A 14,415-nucleotide genomic window follows, 5' to 3' on the forward strand; every position below is an offset into this window, starting at 1 on the left:
ATAACGTATTCCGTTATATAGTATAACGTTATAACGTGTTACGTTAGGTAGTATAACGTTATAACGTATTACGGTATATAGAATAACGTAATGACGTATTACGTTATATAGTATAACGTTATAACGTATTCCGTTATATAGTATAACGTTATAACGAATTACGTTAGGTAGTGTAGCATTATAACGTATTACGTTATATAGTATAACTTTATAACGTATGACGTTTTATAGTATAAAGTTATAACGTATTACGTTATATAGTATAACGTAATAACGTATTACGTTATATAGCATAACTTTATGACGTATTACGTTAGATAGAATAACGTAATAACGTATTATGTTTTATGGTATGACGTTATAACGTATTACGTTATATGGTATAACGTTATAACGTATTACGTTTTATAGAATAACGTTATAACGTATTACGTTGGGTAGTTTGGACGAAAAACTTACATCCGGCGGAAGCGGTGCCGCACCGGAAACGATCTCTCTCACGCTGCTGAAATCGTAATTTGGCACCATTGGATGCTTCGCAAGACCAACTAAAACTGGAGGGACCAATGGTATATGCGTAATTCTGTATTTTTCTACGGAACTGAGTAACGTTTCTAACTCGAAATTTCCCATTATGTACACAGCTGCACCGCAACTTATTGCCGTATTCATCATTCCGAACGCATAACCGTGAAATAATGGCAAGAAAACTAGTATTCGGTCTCCACGTCGAATATCCATTGATCCTGGGGCACTTCGATTATGAACAAAATGCAATTGAATTGAATATTTATAATTTCAACTAGAATGATAAGAGTTAAGATGCACAACAATAGAGAAAATATTATATAGTTGACTTGAATAAGGAATGGTTTGTTAATCATATAAAACGAATAATATATATTTAAATTTGGCATAAATAAAAAATAAATTTCGAAATATATGTGTGGTCTGAGATCAACCGGATACATTGTGTATATTAATTTAATATATTTACCTTAGAGTTTGGATGAAAAGTAACAAATTTCGATGAGACAACATTACTCTAAGACTATTGAGGGAGGATATGCAGACATCTGGGTGCCATCCTATCCGTGGTGTGTGGCCTGGTCTCTGATGTGAATTGACGTTACACTCCCGAGGGAGCAGGAGGGTGGGGAGTGGAGAGTGGTAGAGGCGAGGAAGAAGAGACGGAAGAACAAAAATCAGAGGAAGACAGCCGTCGCCGTTGGAGGAGAGACAGCGAGGAAAGGGGCGAACGTGGCACCGCCGACGAGGATACGCCAGCAGCAATCCCAGCCCAGGACGACAGGCGCGGCGAAAGCGAGCGCCGCCGCAACAAGCAGAGGACCGTCGCAGGCACCCAAGGCGGTCACGCTCCCTCGCGCACCGCGAACATCCGCGGTGACTCTGACGCTGAACGAGGGAGCATGGATGTCGTACGCCGACGTCCTCGAGGCAGCCGGAGGTCCCGCTCTCGGAGCTCGGCGTGGAGCAGGTGGGGATGAAGAAGGCGATGACGGGCGCCATCATCATCAGATTCCCTGGAGACAGGAACAGGGAAAAGGCGACGCTGCTGGCGACGCTGCTGGCGACGCGTCTGGCCGAGGCGCTAGACGCAACTGCGGTGAGAGTCGCCACGCCTACCTGGATGGCGGAGCTTCGAGATACCGGGATAGACATCTCGGTCAAGAAGGAGGAGCTGCGGAAAGCACTGGCCTCGGCGGCAGGATGCGGCTGCGCGGAGGTTCAGGTCGGCGAGAACGGCGGCAGAGGTGGCCTAGGGTCTGCCTGGATCAAGTGCCCGGTGGCAGGAGCCCGGAAAGTATCCCAGGCAGGGAAAATAGCCCTGGGCTGGTCAACCGCGAGGATTCGAGCCATCCCGAAGCGGCCCCTGCAGTGCTTCAGGTGCTGGAGGTGGGGCACGTACGCGCAACATGCGTGTCCAGCAAGGATCGAGGGCACCTGTGTTACAGGTGCGGCGGAAGCGGACACCGCGCCAGAGGCTGTCCCGCCTCTGCTCCCAAGTGCTCCCTGTGCGAGTCGCTCGGGACGCCCGCCAATCACAGGATGGGCGGTGCGGAATGTCCCCCCCCCCCCGAAAGTCAAGAGGAGGAGATCAATCCGCGAGCCAGCAGCTGCGGAAAGGACACCAGGGAGAACCGCCAAAGCAGCAGCGGCAGATGGTCGGGAGGAGGCCATAGAGGTGACCGAGTAGTTCAAGCGCCTCCTCCAATGCAATCTCTGTAGGTCGAGAAGGGCGCAAGATCTGCTCTTCCAGACAATACGGGAGTGGAGTAATGGTGGTAGCGGTATACGACTCCCCCAACATCGACCTGGCTGCGTACAGGGACTTCCTGGAACGGGTCGGCGAGTGCGTCGGGAGATGCCTCCCCCGCAAGGTACTCGTCCTCTGGGACTTCAATGCCCACTCGATGCAATGGGGAAATCCCAGGACCAACTCTCGGGGACGGACGCTTACCGATTGGGCAGCGGGTCTCGGGCTCCTGCTGGCAAACAGGGGCTCGGCGAGCACCTGCGTGGCGTGGAGAGGATTGTATTCGCCGTAGAGTTTATACTAGCGGGTAAGAATTGTTATTGAGTATTACTGGATGTGATGTAGCACTCGCATTGCGCGACAACGTGAGATACAAGAAATACGCGATTTTCTTTAATATCGAGACGCGCACGTGGATAGATTTGACGCCATTATTGTAATGGTAGTGGCAGGACGTACGCGTGGTGCCGAACGATGCGCAGGCGAGGTGGTTTGTCGCGTCGATGTGTGGCGTCGCCACCTTACGGGCAGCACACTAGGGTATGTACGGCCGGCTCGACTTAAGTTCCTATTACGAAGAAATAAAGTCGGGTCGACCAGAGTTCTAGTTATATATCGTTTATTTTATTTATTTTATTTATTTCGCCACTCGAGTCAAACTTCCTTGGTGAATAAATAAGAATAAATAAGTATGACGGGTGCTGCGTACGTGGAGGCTTTATTTGAGTTACGCGGCGTCGTGTGGGTTGGGGAATGCAGGTATATGCGTTTCTTATTTATATTATTTATTTACTTTACTCGTTTATTTATTTATTTATTTATTTAACTATTGGTTGATTATTTATGTATTATTTGTTTTGATATTATTTATTTATTTACTTATTTATTATTAATATTTATTATTAGTTATGTTGGTTTATTTATTATTTAGTTATTTAGTTATTATTCATTTATTTATTTATTTAGTTAGCTGGTTGTTTATTTATTTATTACTATATTATCTATTTATACATGCGGTGATCTGCGTATGTATCATCAGGCCTCTTATTGAAGCGCAGGCGTTAGCTTGATATATTTAGTTTATTTTAGCGTTATATAAATTTAGCTTGATAGATTTAGTTTATTGTAGCTGTGTAGAAATTTCTAAGATAATATTTAATTATGAGGATATAACTATGTTTTGCTCTTAGATACTTATTTATTTATTTATTCGTTATATATTTTTTATTTCTATTATACTGGCTTTTTGTTGACGACTTGGCGAGTTCTTTCGGTTATGATTGGATACATTCGAACGGTTTTGGCTAGGAGGTGGAACCCCAGGCACCCCCTTGTACAGTAACAGCGACTGGCGCAAAGGCGAATAGCAAGAGGTTGGCGGTTAGTATTGAAAACCCAAGGATAGTGTCGGACATCAGAATAAGTGACAACGTCACCATATCGGTTGCACCGAAGACTAGGGGAGACGAGGAAGGTGATCCCTTTAAGCCTAGTAGGAAAATTCAGAGGAGTCCCACGATTGGTGGTAGGCCCGATATTGAAGTAGCAGAAGAATCGGTGGTGTACCGAAACTGGATTGAAATTAGCTCAAGACAAGACGGAGGTGATTCTACTTACCGGAAATCGTATCACAAGGTCAAGGACGTCAATATGGGCAAGTACCTGTTGATGACTAAATAGAAGGTTAGGTATCTTGGGGTGCAATAGGACAATAATAGAAAATTCTCATTACATCTAGGAAAGGTGTGTGTCATGGTTGATACCCTAATAGGAGCGATTAGGATGTCGTGTAAAATTAAGGTAAAAATAAGGAACTTGTTAATTTCCGAAAAGGAGATTGTTCTTTTTATTTTTTACTCAATTTATACAATTTTTTCGGTTCGCGATGATACACTTTCGATACTTGGATTAGTTAAGAATTTTTTTATTAGACTGACTGAATGATTTTGAAGGGAGCATTTATATTCTTCCAATCGTTGGAGTGGGAGAAGGTTTTGTTTATACTTAGTGTAAAATTCGGAGAACGGCTGAAGTGATCGAATGCCACTCAGGCGGCTGAGAACGGGTGCTGACCGGACGGTCACACGCGATAAAGCGTTCGGAATTTCGGTTTGTTATATACAGTTGCTCGAATTTCGTCTGTGACATTCCCCCCTTCTTAGATTGAACTTGATCCCTCAAGTTTTCTTCAGAAGACTTTTGTGGAATCGGACTTGACGTGGCTTGAAAATTACAGCTGATTCCTCCTCTTCATCTGAGTGGTATGTGTTGGTTGGAATATAGATGTTGGGTGTTGAGCCCAGGGTGAGTGGTACTGGTGGGGCTGTCGCATTGTGGCTGTTGATTACAGTTTCATTTCGGCAGCAAAATAAATTGATACATTATTTGTTCGGTATACATTTCCTGATGCATTTGAATACCCCTATTTTGTTTAATCCATATATACCTAGTATGCCTAATGCTATGTACCCTAATATCTGGAGCGTGGTTAGTCCCCAATACTGTATATTTTTAATTCTGTGTTCGAAATTAAGAGTTTCTATCTCGTCGCCTATTTTATCGATCGTTGTTTTATAGCCTTGTAAATTATCTATTATTTTCGGTGCTCGCTGGAGTTTATCTAATAGATGAGTGAAACTATCGTTTGTTTTGAGCGCTAGGGTTTTTGTTTTGATTTCGTATATGACTTCGTTTTTTGTTTCGCCTATACGCATGTGTTCGTCTTTGTACAATAAATCGCAAGAAGTGTTAGCTCTTATGATGGAAGGCTTGTCAAGTTTTTGTAAGGTATGTTTCGTTTGGCAAATTGTGTCTATTTCTATCGGATTTGCTGGTATCGCAATGTAACAGTTGCTAGTTTTGAGCGGTATAAAGCTAATGTCTTCAATCTTAAGTACAGTTATTTGACAATGTTCAATGTGTGGTTTGAAATTTATTATTTCGCTGCGACAATCGGTTCTTGAATTTCTCTCATGGATTGGTAGTGTTTGTTTGCATATAGTGGTTCCGGCTCGATTCTTACAAAGTTTGTTGAAATACTCGATATCAGCGTTTATAAATGAAAGACCTGAAGTTAAATACATCTGATGTTCGACTACTGGAGCCAAAAATACTCCATTTCTTTTACTCGGCATAGGATATACTTGTAATATGTTCCATTCTGTGTTAGAGACTAAAGGTACTATGATTTTGAAAAATATTTTGTCATCTATTGTGAAGATTTTAAGATCACCGATGTCGAGTATGAATTGAAAATGTTCGGTTTTGGCAGAAATCGCGGTGTTGTACATCTGGCTACCTATTGCCTTGGCGTAATTTTCTATGAATTCATTGGGGTCAAGTATTTGTGGACTAATTATTCCTTGTTTGCCTAATATCATGACGTTAACTATTTCATCTAATTGGAAGTGTAAAGTTTGCATCGCGGTGCCGACTTTCATGATTATCTTAAGCATAGATCTATCGATATTTGCCTGCTGTTGTAATTTTAATATATCACTATATGATCTCTCTAAGTGGTTTAGGTTTTCTGAGTTTACAATTTTTCTAATAAGTGCTGTTTAATTAGCTATTATGGTCTTGATTTTATTATTATCATCGAATAGTTTGTCCATATTTTTGTTTATGAGCGTAAGATCATCATCGTCGAGAGTCCCGAACAGACTTTTCGATACGGAACCTATGATGTTAAGCAGACCTCGTGTGCTCCGGGTATGTGTTAACGCTTTCAAGTGTTTTGCGAGTTGTTTTAGGTTATTGATGCGATTTTGTAATCCGCCTAACTCTTCGACGTATTGTTTGCTGATTGCACGTGAGTCTATTGTTAATTTATATGATTCTATTGCGCTTATCTGTTCGTATATGTCGCTAGTGTCTAATCCTACTATTACATTGGCAGTGTCGCTGTATAAATATCCTTTTCCTATGTTTTCTACGAATACAGAGTTTCCTTCTAATGGTGTAATATTTATTTGCGCGGATACTATTCCGGCAAAGAGGAGCGTCGACCTGGAAAGTAAGGTTTTAAACGATTACCGTGTATCTTTTTGTCTTGAATCAGATAGTATGGAGTACATACCTTATCAATCGTGTACGGTCCTAACCATTCCACATCAAGTTTATGCCTTTTATGATCGTTATGTATTAAAACGGAGTCTCCTTCTTTGAAAACTGATTGAGGTTTTATAATTTTACGTTTTTGATCGCGCTGATATCGCTGTTTACTTTTGATCAATGTTTCGCGAGCGTGTCGGAGTCTAGAGTCCCATTCCTTTTTGCGGAACGTGACTTCGTCTGCGTATGTGCGTTGGGGATTCTTGGATATTGTGGAGGGAAGATTGGCTTGGTGTCCGAATGTGAGTTCGAATGGCGTGTAACCAGTAGAGTCGTGTATCATTGTGTTATATGCAAGGCATACAAAGTTAAGTTGATCGTCCCATTCTTCATCCGAATTTCGCTGCATCGATTTTAACATGTCTGTTATTACTGCGTGTGTCCGTTCTAACGATCCGTTATTTTGTGGGTGGAAGGATGTCGTTTTGATATGTTTGATTTTGAACGCGTCTTCGTACTGTTGCATTAAACTAGATATAAAATTCTGTCCGCGGTCAGTTAATATCTTTTTTGGAGCGGAAAAGATGTAAATGTAATGATTCAAGAGTGCGTTCCAAATTGTTTCCGTTTGCTGAGTTTTTAGTGGTACGAGTATTAAGTATTTTGTCAATTCGTCATGTATGGATAGAATGTACTGATTGCCTTTTTTCGTCTTTTTCAGTGGGCCTAATAAGTCCATAGCAATTTTATCGTTTGGTTCGAGGGGTGTGTCGGTGATACAAGGTTCTTCGCGCGGTCTGATACGTGTAGTTTTAGATGTTTGGCAGGTGTCGCATGATTCTATATGTTGTTGTATGCGTTTCATCAAATCTGGTACTCTGTGCCGTTCACGAATGCGGTCGTATGTCTTTTGTATATCGGGGTGTCCTACTAAATCGTGATTTTCTTTCAATAATTCGTCTATTTCTTCGTCGCTATATGTTTGAATTGGTTCCCATGCAAAATTTAATTCTTTTACAGTGTCGTTCAGGAATAATAAAATTTGTTTGATCGCGTTCTTTTCGGTCTCTGTGAAACTGTCGTCGCCTATACCTATCTTTTCGTTTATATGAATAATTTCGTTTAATTTAGTTAACCATTCGATTCTGTCGTAATTTCCTAGCTCTGTTTTGGATAATTGATAGAAAGATTTACGGTTCGGAGTCATTTTGAGAATTTTGGGTAACGCGTCGATAGATTTTTCCCAATCGTGATATTTTTTATCGAGTTCTATGTTCAAATTTTCGCGTCGTCTGGTCAGAACATGTATTCTAGATAGTGCGTCGGCTGCAGTATTATCTTTTCCTTTCGTGTATTCTATGTCGTATTCGTATTCTTCTAGTTTTAGTCGCCATCTCGTCAAGCGTGATGAGGGGTCTTTGCAATTCTGTAACCATTTTAGTGCTTGGTGATCGGTTCGGATGAGGAATTTCTGTCCTAACAGATATTGTCGGAGGCGTTTCACGGCCCATACTATTACTAAAAGTTCTTTTTCTGTAGTGGAATAATTTCGTTCCGGTGGGTTTAGAGTTCGCGAGATATAACAACATGTATGTCCGTCCTGTGATAAGATTGCACCTATACCTTCGTTACTGGCGTCAGTCGTTAATGTGAATGGTTTCGCAAAGTCTGGGAATTTTAGTACGGGTGATGAACAGAGTTTGTCTTTTAATGTCTGGAATGCTTCCTGGGTTTTATCTGTCCAATGAAATGATGTCTCCTTTCTTGTAAGTTCGGTCAATGGTTTCGCGATCTTAGAAAAGTTTCTTATGAACTTACGGTAATAACCTGCTAGTCCTAAGAACGATTTGATGTCTGTGGGATTACGTGGCTGTTTGAAATTGCTAACGGCTTCTAATTTTTTGGGATTTGGCTTTACACCTTCGGCGGTTACTATATGTCCAAGATATTCTAATTCTGGTTTGAGAAATTCGCATTTGTCCGGCTGTATTTTGAGTCCGAGTTCGCGTAGGCGTTGCAATACTATCGCGAGGTTGCTATTGTGCTCTTCAATCGACTGTCCGAATATTATAATGTCGTTTAAATATACGAAGCAATGTTTATTTATGAGTCCTCTTAGCGCGGTATCCATCATGCGTTGAAATGTTGCAGGTGTATTCTTTAAACCGAATGGCATCCTATTGTAATGATAGTGTCCTTGTGGTGTGGAGAATGCTGCGTACTTTTTAGAGTCTATGTCCATTGGGATTTGGTGGAATCCGGAGGATAAATCGAGGGCTGAGAAGAATTTTGCGTTGCCTAGTTGGGATAGTATGTCGTCTATGTCAGGTAATGGATATGCGTCCTGGTCAGTTAGTTCGTTTATTTTTCTGAAGTCTATTGCAATTCGCCATTTCTGTTTCCCTGAGGCGTCTGCCTTTTTTGGTACTACCCAGACTGGTAAATTGTAAGGAGAATCAGATGGTTCTATAATGTTCTTTTGTAGCATTTCGTCCATTTGTCGTTTGATTTCTTCTTTATGGCATTCAGGCGGTCGGTAAGATTTTGTGTTAATGATTTTATTTTCTTTTAACGTTATTGTGTGTTTAGCAAGGTTAGTGCATGGTAATAAGTCGGTCTCTAGATTGAATACGTCGAGGTAGAACAGCAATATCTTTTCGATTGGTTCACGGAGGGTTTTCTCTATATGCGAAAGTCTAACTATATCTTTAAACGTGGAGACTTGATCGTACGTATTTGAATTTTCGATAAAATTAGTCATTTTGGCTGGGCACTCACCACAATTGATAAAGCATATCGTTGTCGGTTTTCCTTCCAGGTAGACTGTTTTTGACACTGCTTGTTTTGGAGGTACGTCGTTTTCCTGTTGCAATAATGATTCGAGAGTTCAAATTTGAATTTAGATAGGGCTGGCAAACCGAATATGCCGTCTTCTATAATTGGAAAGTTGTCTTCTACCACAAAAAATTCTAGAGTTTTGCCAAATAGTTTTATCAAAGCGTGTTCGTTGGTTTCAAATTTAGAGTGTCCCATCGAGAATTTCCGTTCTTTTGTTATTCTTGGTCGTAATACGCATCTTCGCTTGAGTATATTAATTCCTGCTCCGCTGTCAATGAGGAATTTATGTCGCTGTCCGTCGGATCGTAAAAGTACTGTGGGTAGTCTTCCCGTTGTGGCGTTAATTCGTAGGTCTGGTCTGTTGGTTTCTCTATTTCTTCCTTGTGTGTCTCGAGATTGTGGACTGCTGGTGGTCTCGGAAATTGGCTGGGTGTTCGAAAATTTTTACATTGACTGGAGACATGTCCGATCTGGTTGCATTTGAAGCATTTTAATTGTGTCCTTTGGGCAAGTGGTATTTGTTCGGTTTGTCGGAAGCTTCTTGGCATTGGATTGGGTGTTGGAGTTGGTTTTTTAGTGATCGGATTAGGATTATTGGTTGTTAGTCGTTGCTGCTCAGGGAGTCGTAATCGTTCTATTGGTTTTGGTCGTCGATTTCGATCTTCCCCGAAGAATCGCTCGATGTCGGTGGCTTTCTTTTCGGCTTCAAGGATATTGTATGGTGGATTGGCGAGTAGTAATTGTCCTATTTCGCCTTTCAGGCCTCGGATAAAATCGATCACGGAGTCTTTTAAAATCCTGTCGTTCATAGCTCGTCTAGTAATTTCGTCACGGTATTCGTTCGTTATACTGTATTGTAACTTATTGAGTGCTCTGCGGAACCTGATGATATAACTTTGCACACTTTCGTCGTGACGCTGTCTCGTTTCGCGTAGCTGGTCTTGATGTTCTCTAACAGAGTCTTGGGTGGCTACGTTTCGTCTTAGGGCATCGTACAGGTGTCCGTATTCGTATATCGGTATATTGCAGATGGCCATTGCGGCTTTACCCGCGATTTTCCCGATTTTGATCGTTTTTAATAATAGCGTGGGTTCGCTACACATGGCTCGTAATTCGCGTACTTCGCGTATGAATTCTTCGACTCCGATATTGTCTTCACCGTTTAATTGCGGAATACATACTATCGCGTCTTTGGTCCGTAAGCTCGGAGAGGCGAATTGCGGTGGACGGTCTTCGTAAGAGGGATGGTTGCCTTCTTCTGTTCGAATTGGAACGCATGGTGGGGAAGTTCTATCTCTCGCGGCAACAGATTCGTCCATAGTAATAAGGGAGCCTAGTTCTGTAGTAGCGTCGCGTCCTATTTTTATTTTAGAGATATTTTTGCCTAATAGTTCTATTTCCGCTGCACGCTTCTTATTTTCACTGTCGGCCGTCCGTTGTGTCTCTTCTACACGTTGCGCAAGAATTTCAATTTGTTTTTGTATCACGTCGAGTATGGCACGAATCGAATTGTCCGTACCTCCGTTTGTAGAAACGGTTTCAATAGTTTCGACTTTGTCTTTTCGTGATGTGGGCATGATTCTAATTGAGCTTATTGAGTCTGAACTACTGTTGCTATTTGGACTCGAAGCGCTTGAGAAACTGGGTTTTCTCACACGGTATTGTGAAAATGAATCCAGATTTTCAGCTTACCGTAGTAGCTATGACCGTTGAGGAGTCTCAGGGATGTTTCCTCTCTGGTTGGTTCTAGATTCCGAATCTTATTCGTAGGGTTGCTCTGCGCTGACCGTAGTCCTCTCGTCTAGTTTCATCGTAGTGGAACGTTGAAAGTTGCTGCAGGCCTTCGTAGTAGCAAAGATTCGCACTGGGTCCGTTGATCCTTCGATCTTCAATGATGCGCGTACGCCGAAATCGTAATTTCGTTTGCACTGAAGTGAATAGATCCTGGCACGGATCGCCAAAAATGTCGTGTAAAATTAAGGTAAAAATAAGGAACTTGTTAATTTCCGAAAAGGAGATTAAGTTCTTTTTATTTTTTACTCAATTTATACAATTTTTTCGGTTCGCGATGATACACTTTCGATACTTGGATTAGTTAAGAATTTTTTTATTAGACTGACTGAATGATTTTGAAGGGAGCATTTATATTCTTCCAATCGTTGGAGTGGGAGAAGGTTTTGTTTATACTTAGTGTAAAATTCGGAGAACGGCTGAAGTGATCGAATGCCACTCAGGCGGCTGAGAACGGGTGCTGACCGGACGGTCACACGCGATAAAGCGTTCGGAATTTCGGTTTGTTATATACAGTTGCTCGAATTTCGTCTGTGACAAGGACATCGTTGCCGAACGTCAATGGGCCCACCGACTCAGTTAGGAAACTATTACGGAGTGCGGGAGTCGGTGGTGCTTCATGCCACACCGATATGTGTCAAAGCCCTAGCAATACGGAAAAACAATAACATTCCGAAGATGTCGATAGTGATCGAATAAAAGATGAAGGGAAGAGTAGCTCTATTGCAGAGAAGATAATTGGACCAGAAAGCTGATTGACGACGCCTGCATTTTTAATAGAGAACGATTAGGAAAGAGACACACCCAAGATGCTGGGATTGTGATGTCGAAGGTGAAGATGCAGAGCATGCGTTGTTCAATTGCCCCAGATGGGACAATGGAAGTACATTGTTGGATAATTACGTAGGCGAAATACTGGCAACCAATAACGTAATCGACGTGGTCGTCAATAGCGAGGAGAACTGGGCTAGATTCCAAGGGCTTTGCCGAAAGAAAATGATAGCTCAATCAGATAGACAAGATAAGGAGAGGAACATGGAGAGAAGAAGGAGAGGATTAACTAGAAGAAGATCATAATAAGATGAGAGGTACACTCAGTAAGAAGACCAACCCTGAAGTAATGCCGAGAGGTGGTTCCAGGGTTGGTTCTTGTACCGACAGAGGAGAGAGACAGAGGAGGGGTTTTTTGGTGGGTAGAGGTGCTATCATCTTGCCAAGTCCCGCATAATCCAGGCGCGCGCTAACGTACCTAGTTATGCGTAACTGCATTCTCCTCTCCTCTCAAAACAAAAAAATGTGCAAAATAGGAAGGAGTATGGATATGAATTTTTAAATTACCATCTGTCAATAAATATCCACAATTAGTAAATTTAGGTTTAAGATTATATTATATTTGGGTTAATATATAAATGCGAATGATCTTTTACTATGAAATGCATAAAATAAAAGTAGATATCAATTGGTGCCACCAGATGACTTGTTATTTTGCGTGTTAAGTAAATATACCACAAAATTTCAGTTGATATAATAACCGTCACTTGTTGATAAAATATCGTTGATGTTTGGATAAGGTATGTATTTCTGTTTGTTTTAAAATAAAAACAACAGGTTGTAATAGACGTACGATTATAAATTGTAACGTATCGCTATTAAAAATCATTTTTGTTCTTCTGGAAGATTAGGGAAGAATACTATTCTGTGTTTGTATTCAAGTAATGACAACGAGAGAGTGAGTGAAGCGTAAAGCATTAGAAAGCGTAGGCGAGAATTTATCTTCAGGTAACATTAGTGATGTATGCCTGAAAAAGGCAAACGCGTGTAGAATCTGTGGTTTCAGTTTAATGTTTATACCGATGCAGTTATCTCTTCCTGGCAGACGAATAGTGTTTTTCTAACGCCATATTACGTTTCACCTTCTCTGAGTAGAAATTCGTGATACTCGCAAGTTTAATATTTCAAGTCCTGGCATAATCATTCATTGATTCGGTGTAATTAATACTTGGTTAGGTACATGTCGAAATTTGTTTGATTCATTAAGAATTAAAGTAGCGAAAAAATGATTTTGACGGGAACTGTGTTCTTCTATACGAAAAAATGTCAATAAAGAGATATTTTAGTTTCCACTGAAATGAACAAATTATTGAAGGTTTTGAGGATTTCGAATTTTGCAGGAAAACAAGTAGTGCGCAGTTTTTCATGACAAGCGATTTACTCAGTAATTGGAAATAACCAATAGCATTTTTTGTTTAAAAAGAATGGAATTGAAACTAATCAATTATATTATCAAATATATTAGGTGCTATTTTAGTACACAGTACTGACTTAGAAGTTGTTGCTAGAAATGCGAAAAAAGGTTTACATTTCATGACATCGACATTGGAAAAGGTGGAAAATGTCTCAATTCGACATGTATATTTATCTTTTTGTTATGTTTACCGATTTTTCGGAAACGGCTTGATCAATCGGAATGACACTTTTTGCTCCTTGTAAGACATAATTTTCCGTTGGTTCAGATATAAAATATTTTTCCATTTCTTTTTTGTAAACTATTTTTTTTTTTTACAAAAAGCCAATTTTTATGTATACAAATTCATCAGTTATTCTGGATTGGATCGAGCTATCGAGATGAAACCTTTTGCATCTTTTAAGAGTAGTCCATTGACTGGACCCATTTGCAAAATGTCTCCATTTTGTTCATTAAGTATTATTATTGCAAAGAATTCGTTATTTATCAATTTCATTTACGTCTACTCAGTGATTGTTCTGCAATTGTTGGACTGATAACGAGATGATTCTAAAACAACAGCCTGGGCAAGTAGTTTGAAATCGTGTTTTTCAATTTAGGCTTCAATTCGTGTTTCCATTGCAGGAAACAATGGTTGGTTGTTATTGTTGCTGTCGTATAAACGAAATTTCTTGACATAGCTGCGTACATCGTAGTTTGTCCCTGATATTTCGGAGATGTACAGCTAGAATAAAATTCTTTTACTTGTTTATATTAATTTCTACTGTCCATAAATAGCCATACATTATGTCCAATATTTGTTGTAGATGGCTTTTGGATTTTAAAGCTTTATTGTCTCTCGCGCATATTAGTAGGTCATCTGCGAATGTTATTGCTTCATTATTTTTATCGCTATTTGCGCTACAATTTACATCGCGATAAATTAAATAAAATAGGGGAGTTCACGGCTTCTTGTTATGGGTGGTCTTTGATTTTAGATACTTTGTTTAAACTGTTCTGCCTGTTACGTAAAATTGTTTGTTACGTAACATGTTCTAAATTATGGCTATTATTTGGTGTAAACTATCTAAGTACTATCCATAGCGCTGCTTGACTTCCGTAAATGGACGAGAACGAGTGTTATTTATATTTCTATATGTCGGAGATGAAAGGACACCGGAACCTTCCCTTTGGAACTTTGGGAAAATCCCTTAACACTGTAACCTAGATA

The 14,415-nt window shown here is 40.5% G+C and overlaps 2 protein-coding genes across 2 annotated transcripts; one reads left to right on the forward strand and one right to left on the reverse strand.

Moving 5' to 3' along the window:
- Positions 1-405: 405 nt before the first annotated feature.
- LOC126876324 (uncharacterized) lies at positions 406-1,055 on the reverse strand. Its single transcript, XM_050639164.1, has 2 exons — positions 998-1,055; positions 406-754 (listed from the first exon to the last, which is right to left on the reverse strand). The coding sequence occupies exons 1-2, from the start codon at positions 1,039-1,041 to the stop codon at positions 406-408; spliced, it is 393 nt and encodes a 130-aa protein (XP_050495121.1). The 5' UTR covers positions 1,042-1,055.
- Positions 1,056-2,984: 1,929 nt separating this feature from the next.
- LOC126876314 (uncharacterized) lies at positions 2,985-4,586 on the forward strand. Its single transcript, XM_050639152.1, has 4 exons — positions 2,985-3,037; positions 3,587-3,932; positions 4,017-4,078; positions 4,515-4,586. The coding sequence occupies exons 1-4, from the start codon at positions 3,032-3,034 to the stop codon at positions 4,584-4,586; spliced, it is 486 nt and encodes a 161-aa protein (XP_050495109.1). The 5' UTR covers positions 2,985-3,031.
- The last annotated feature ends 9,829 nt before the right edge of the window (positions 4,587-14,415 follow it).

The sequence above is a fragment of the Bombus huntii genome, unplaced genomic scaffold, assembly GCF_024542735.1.
Source record: "Bombus huntii isolate Logan2020A unplaced genomic scaffold, iyBomHunt1.1 ctg00000069.1, whole genome shotgun sequence".
In the NCBI taxonomy this organism is placed as follows: domain Eukaryota; kingdom Metazoa; phylum Arthropoda; class Insecta; order Hymenoptera; family Apidae; genus Bombus; species Bombus huntii.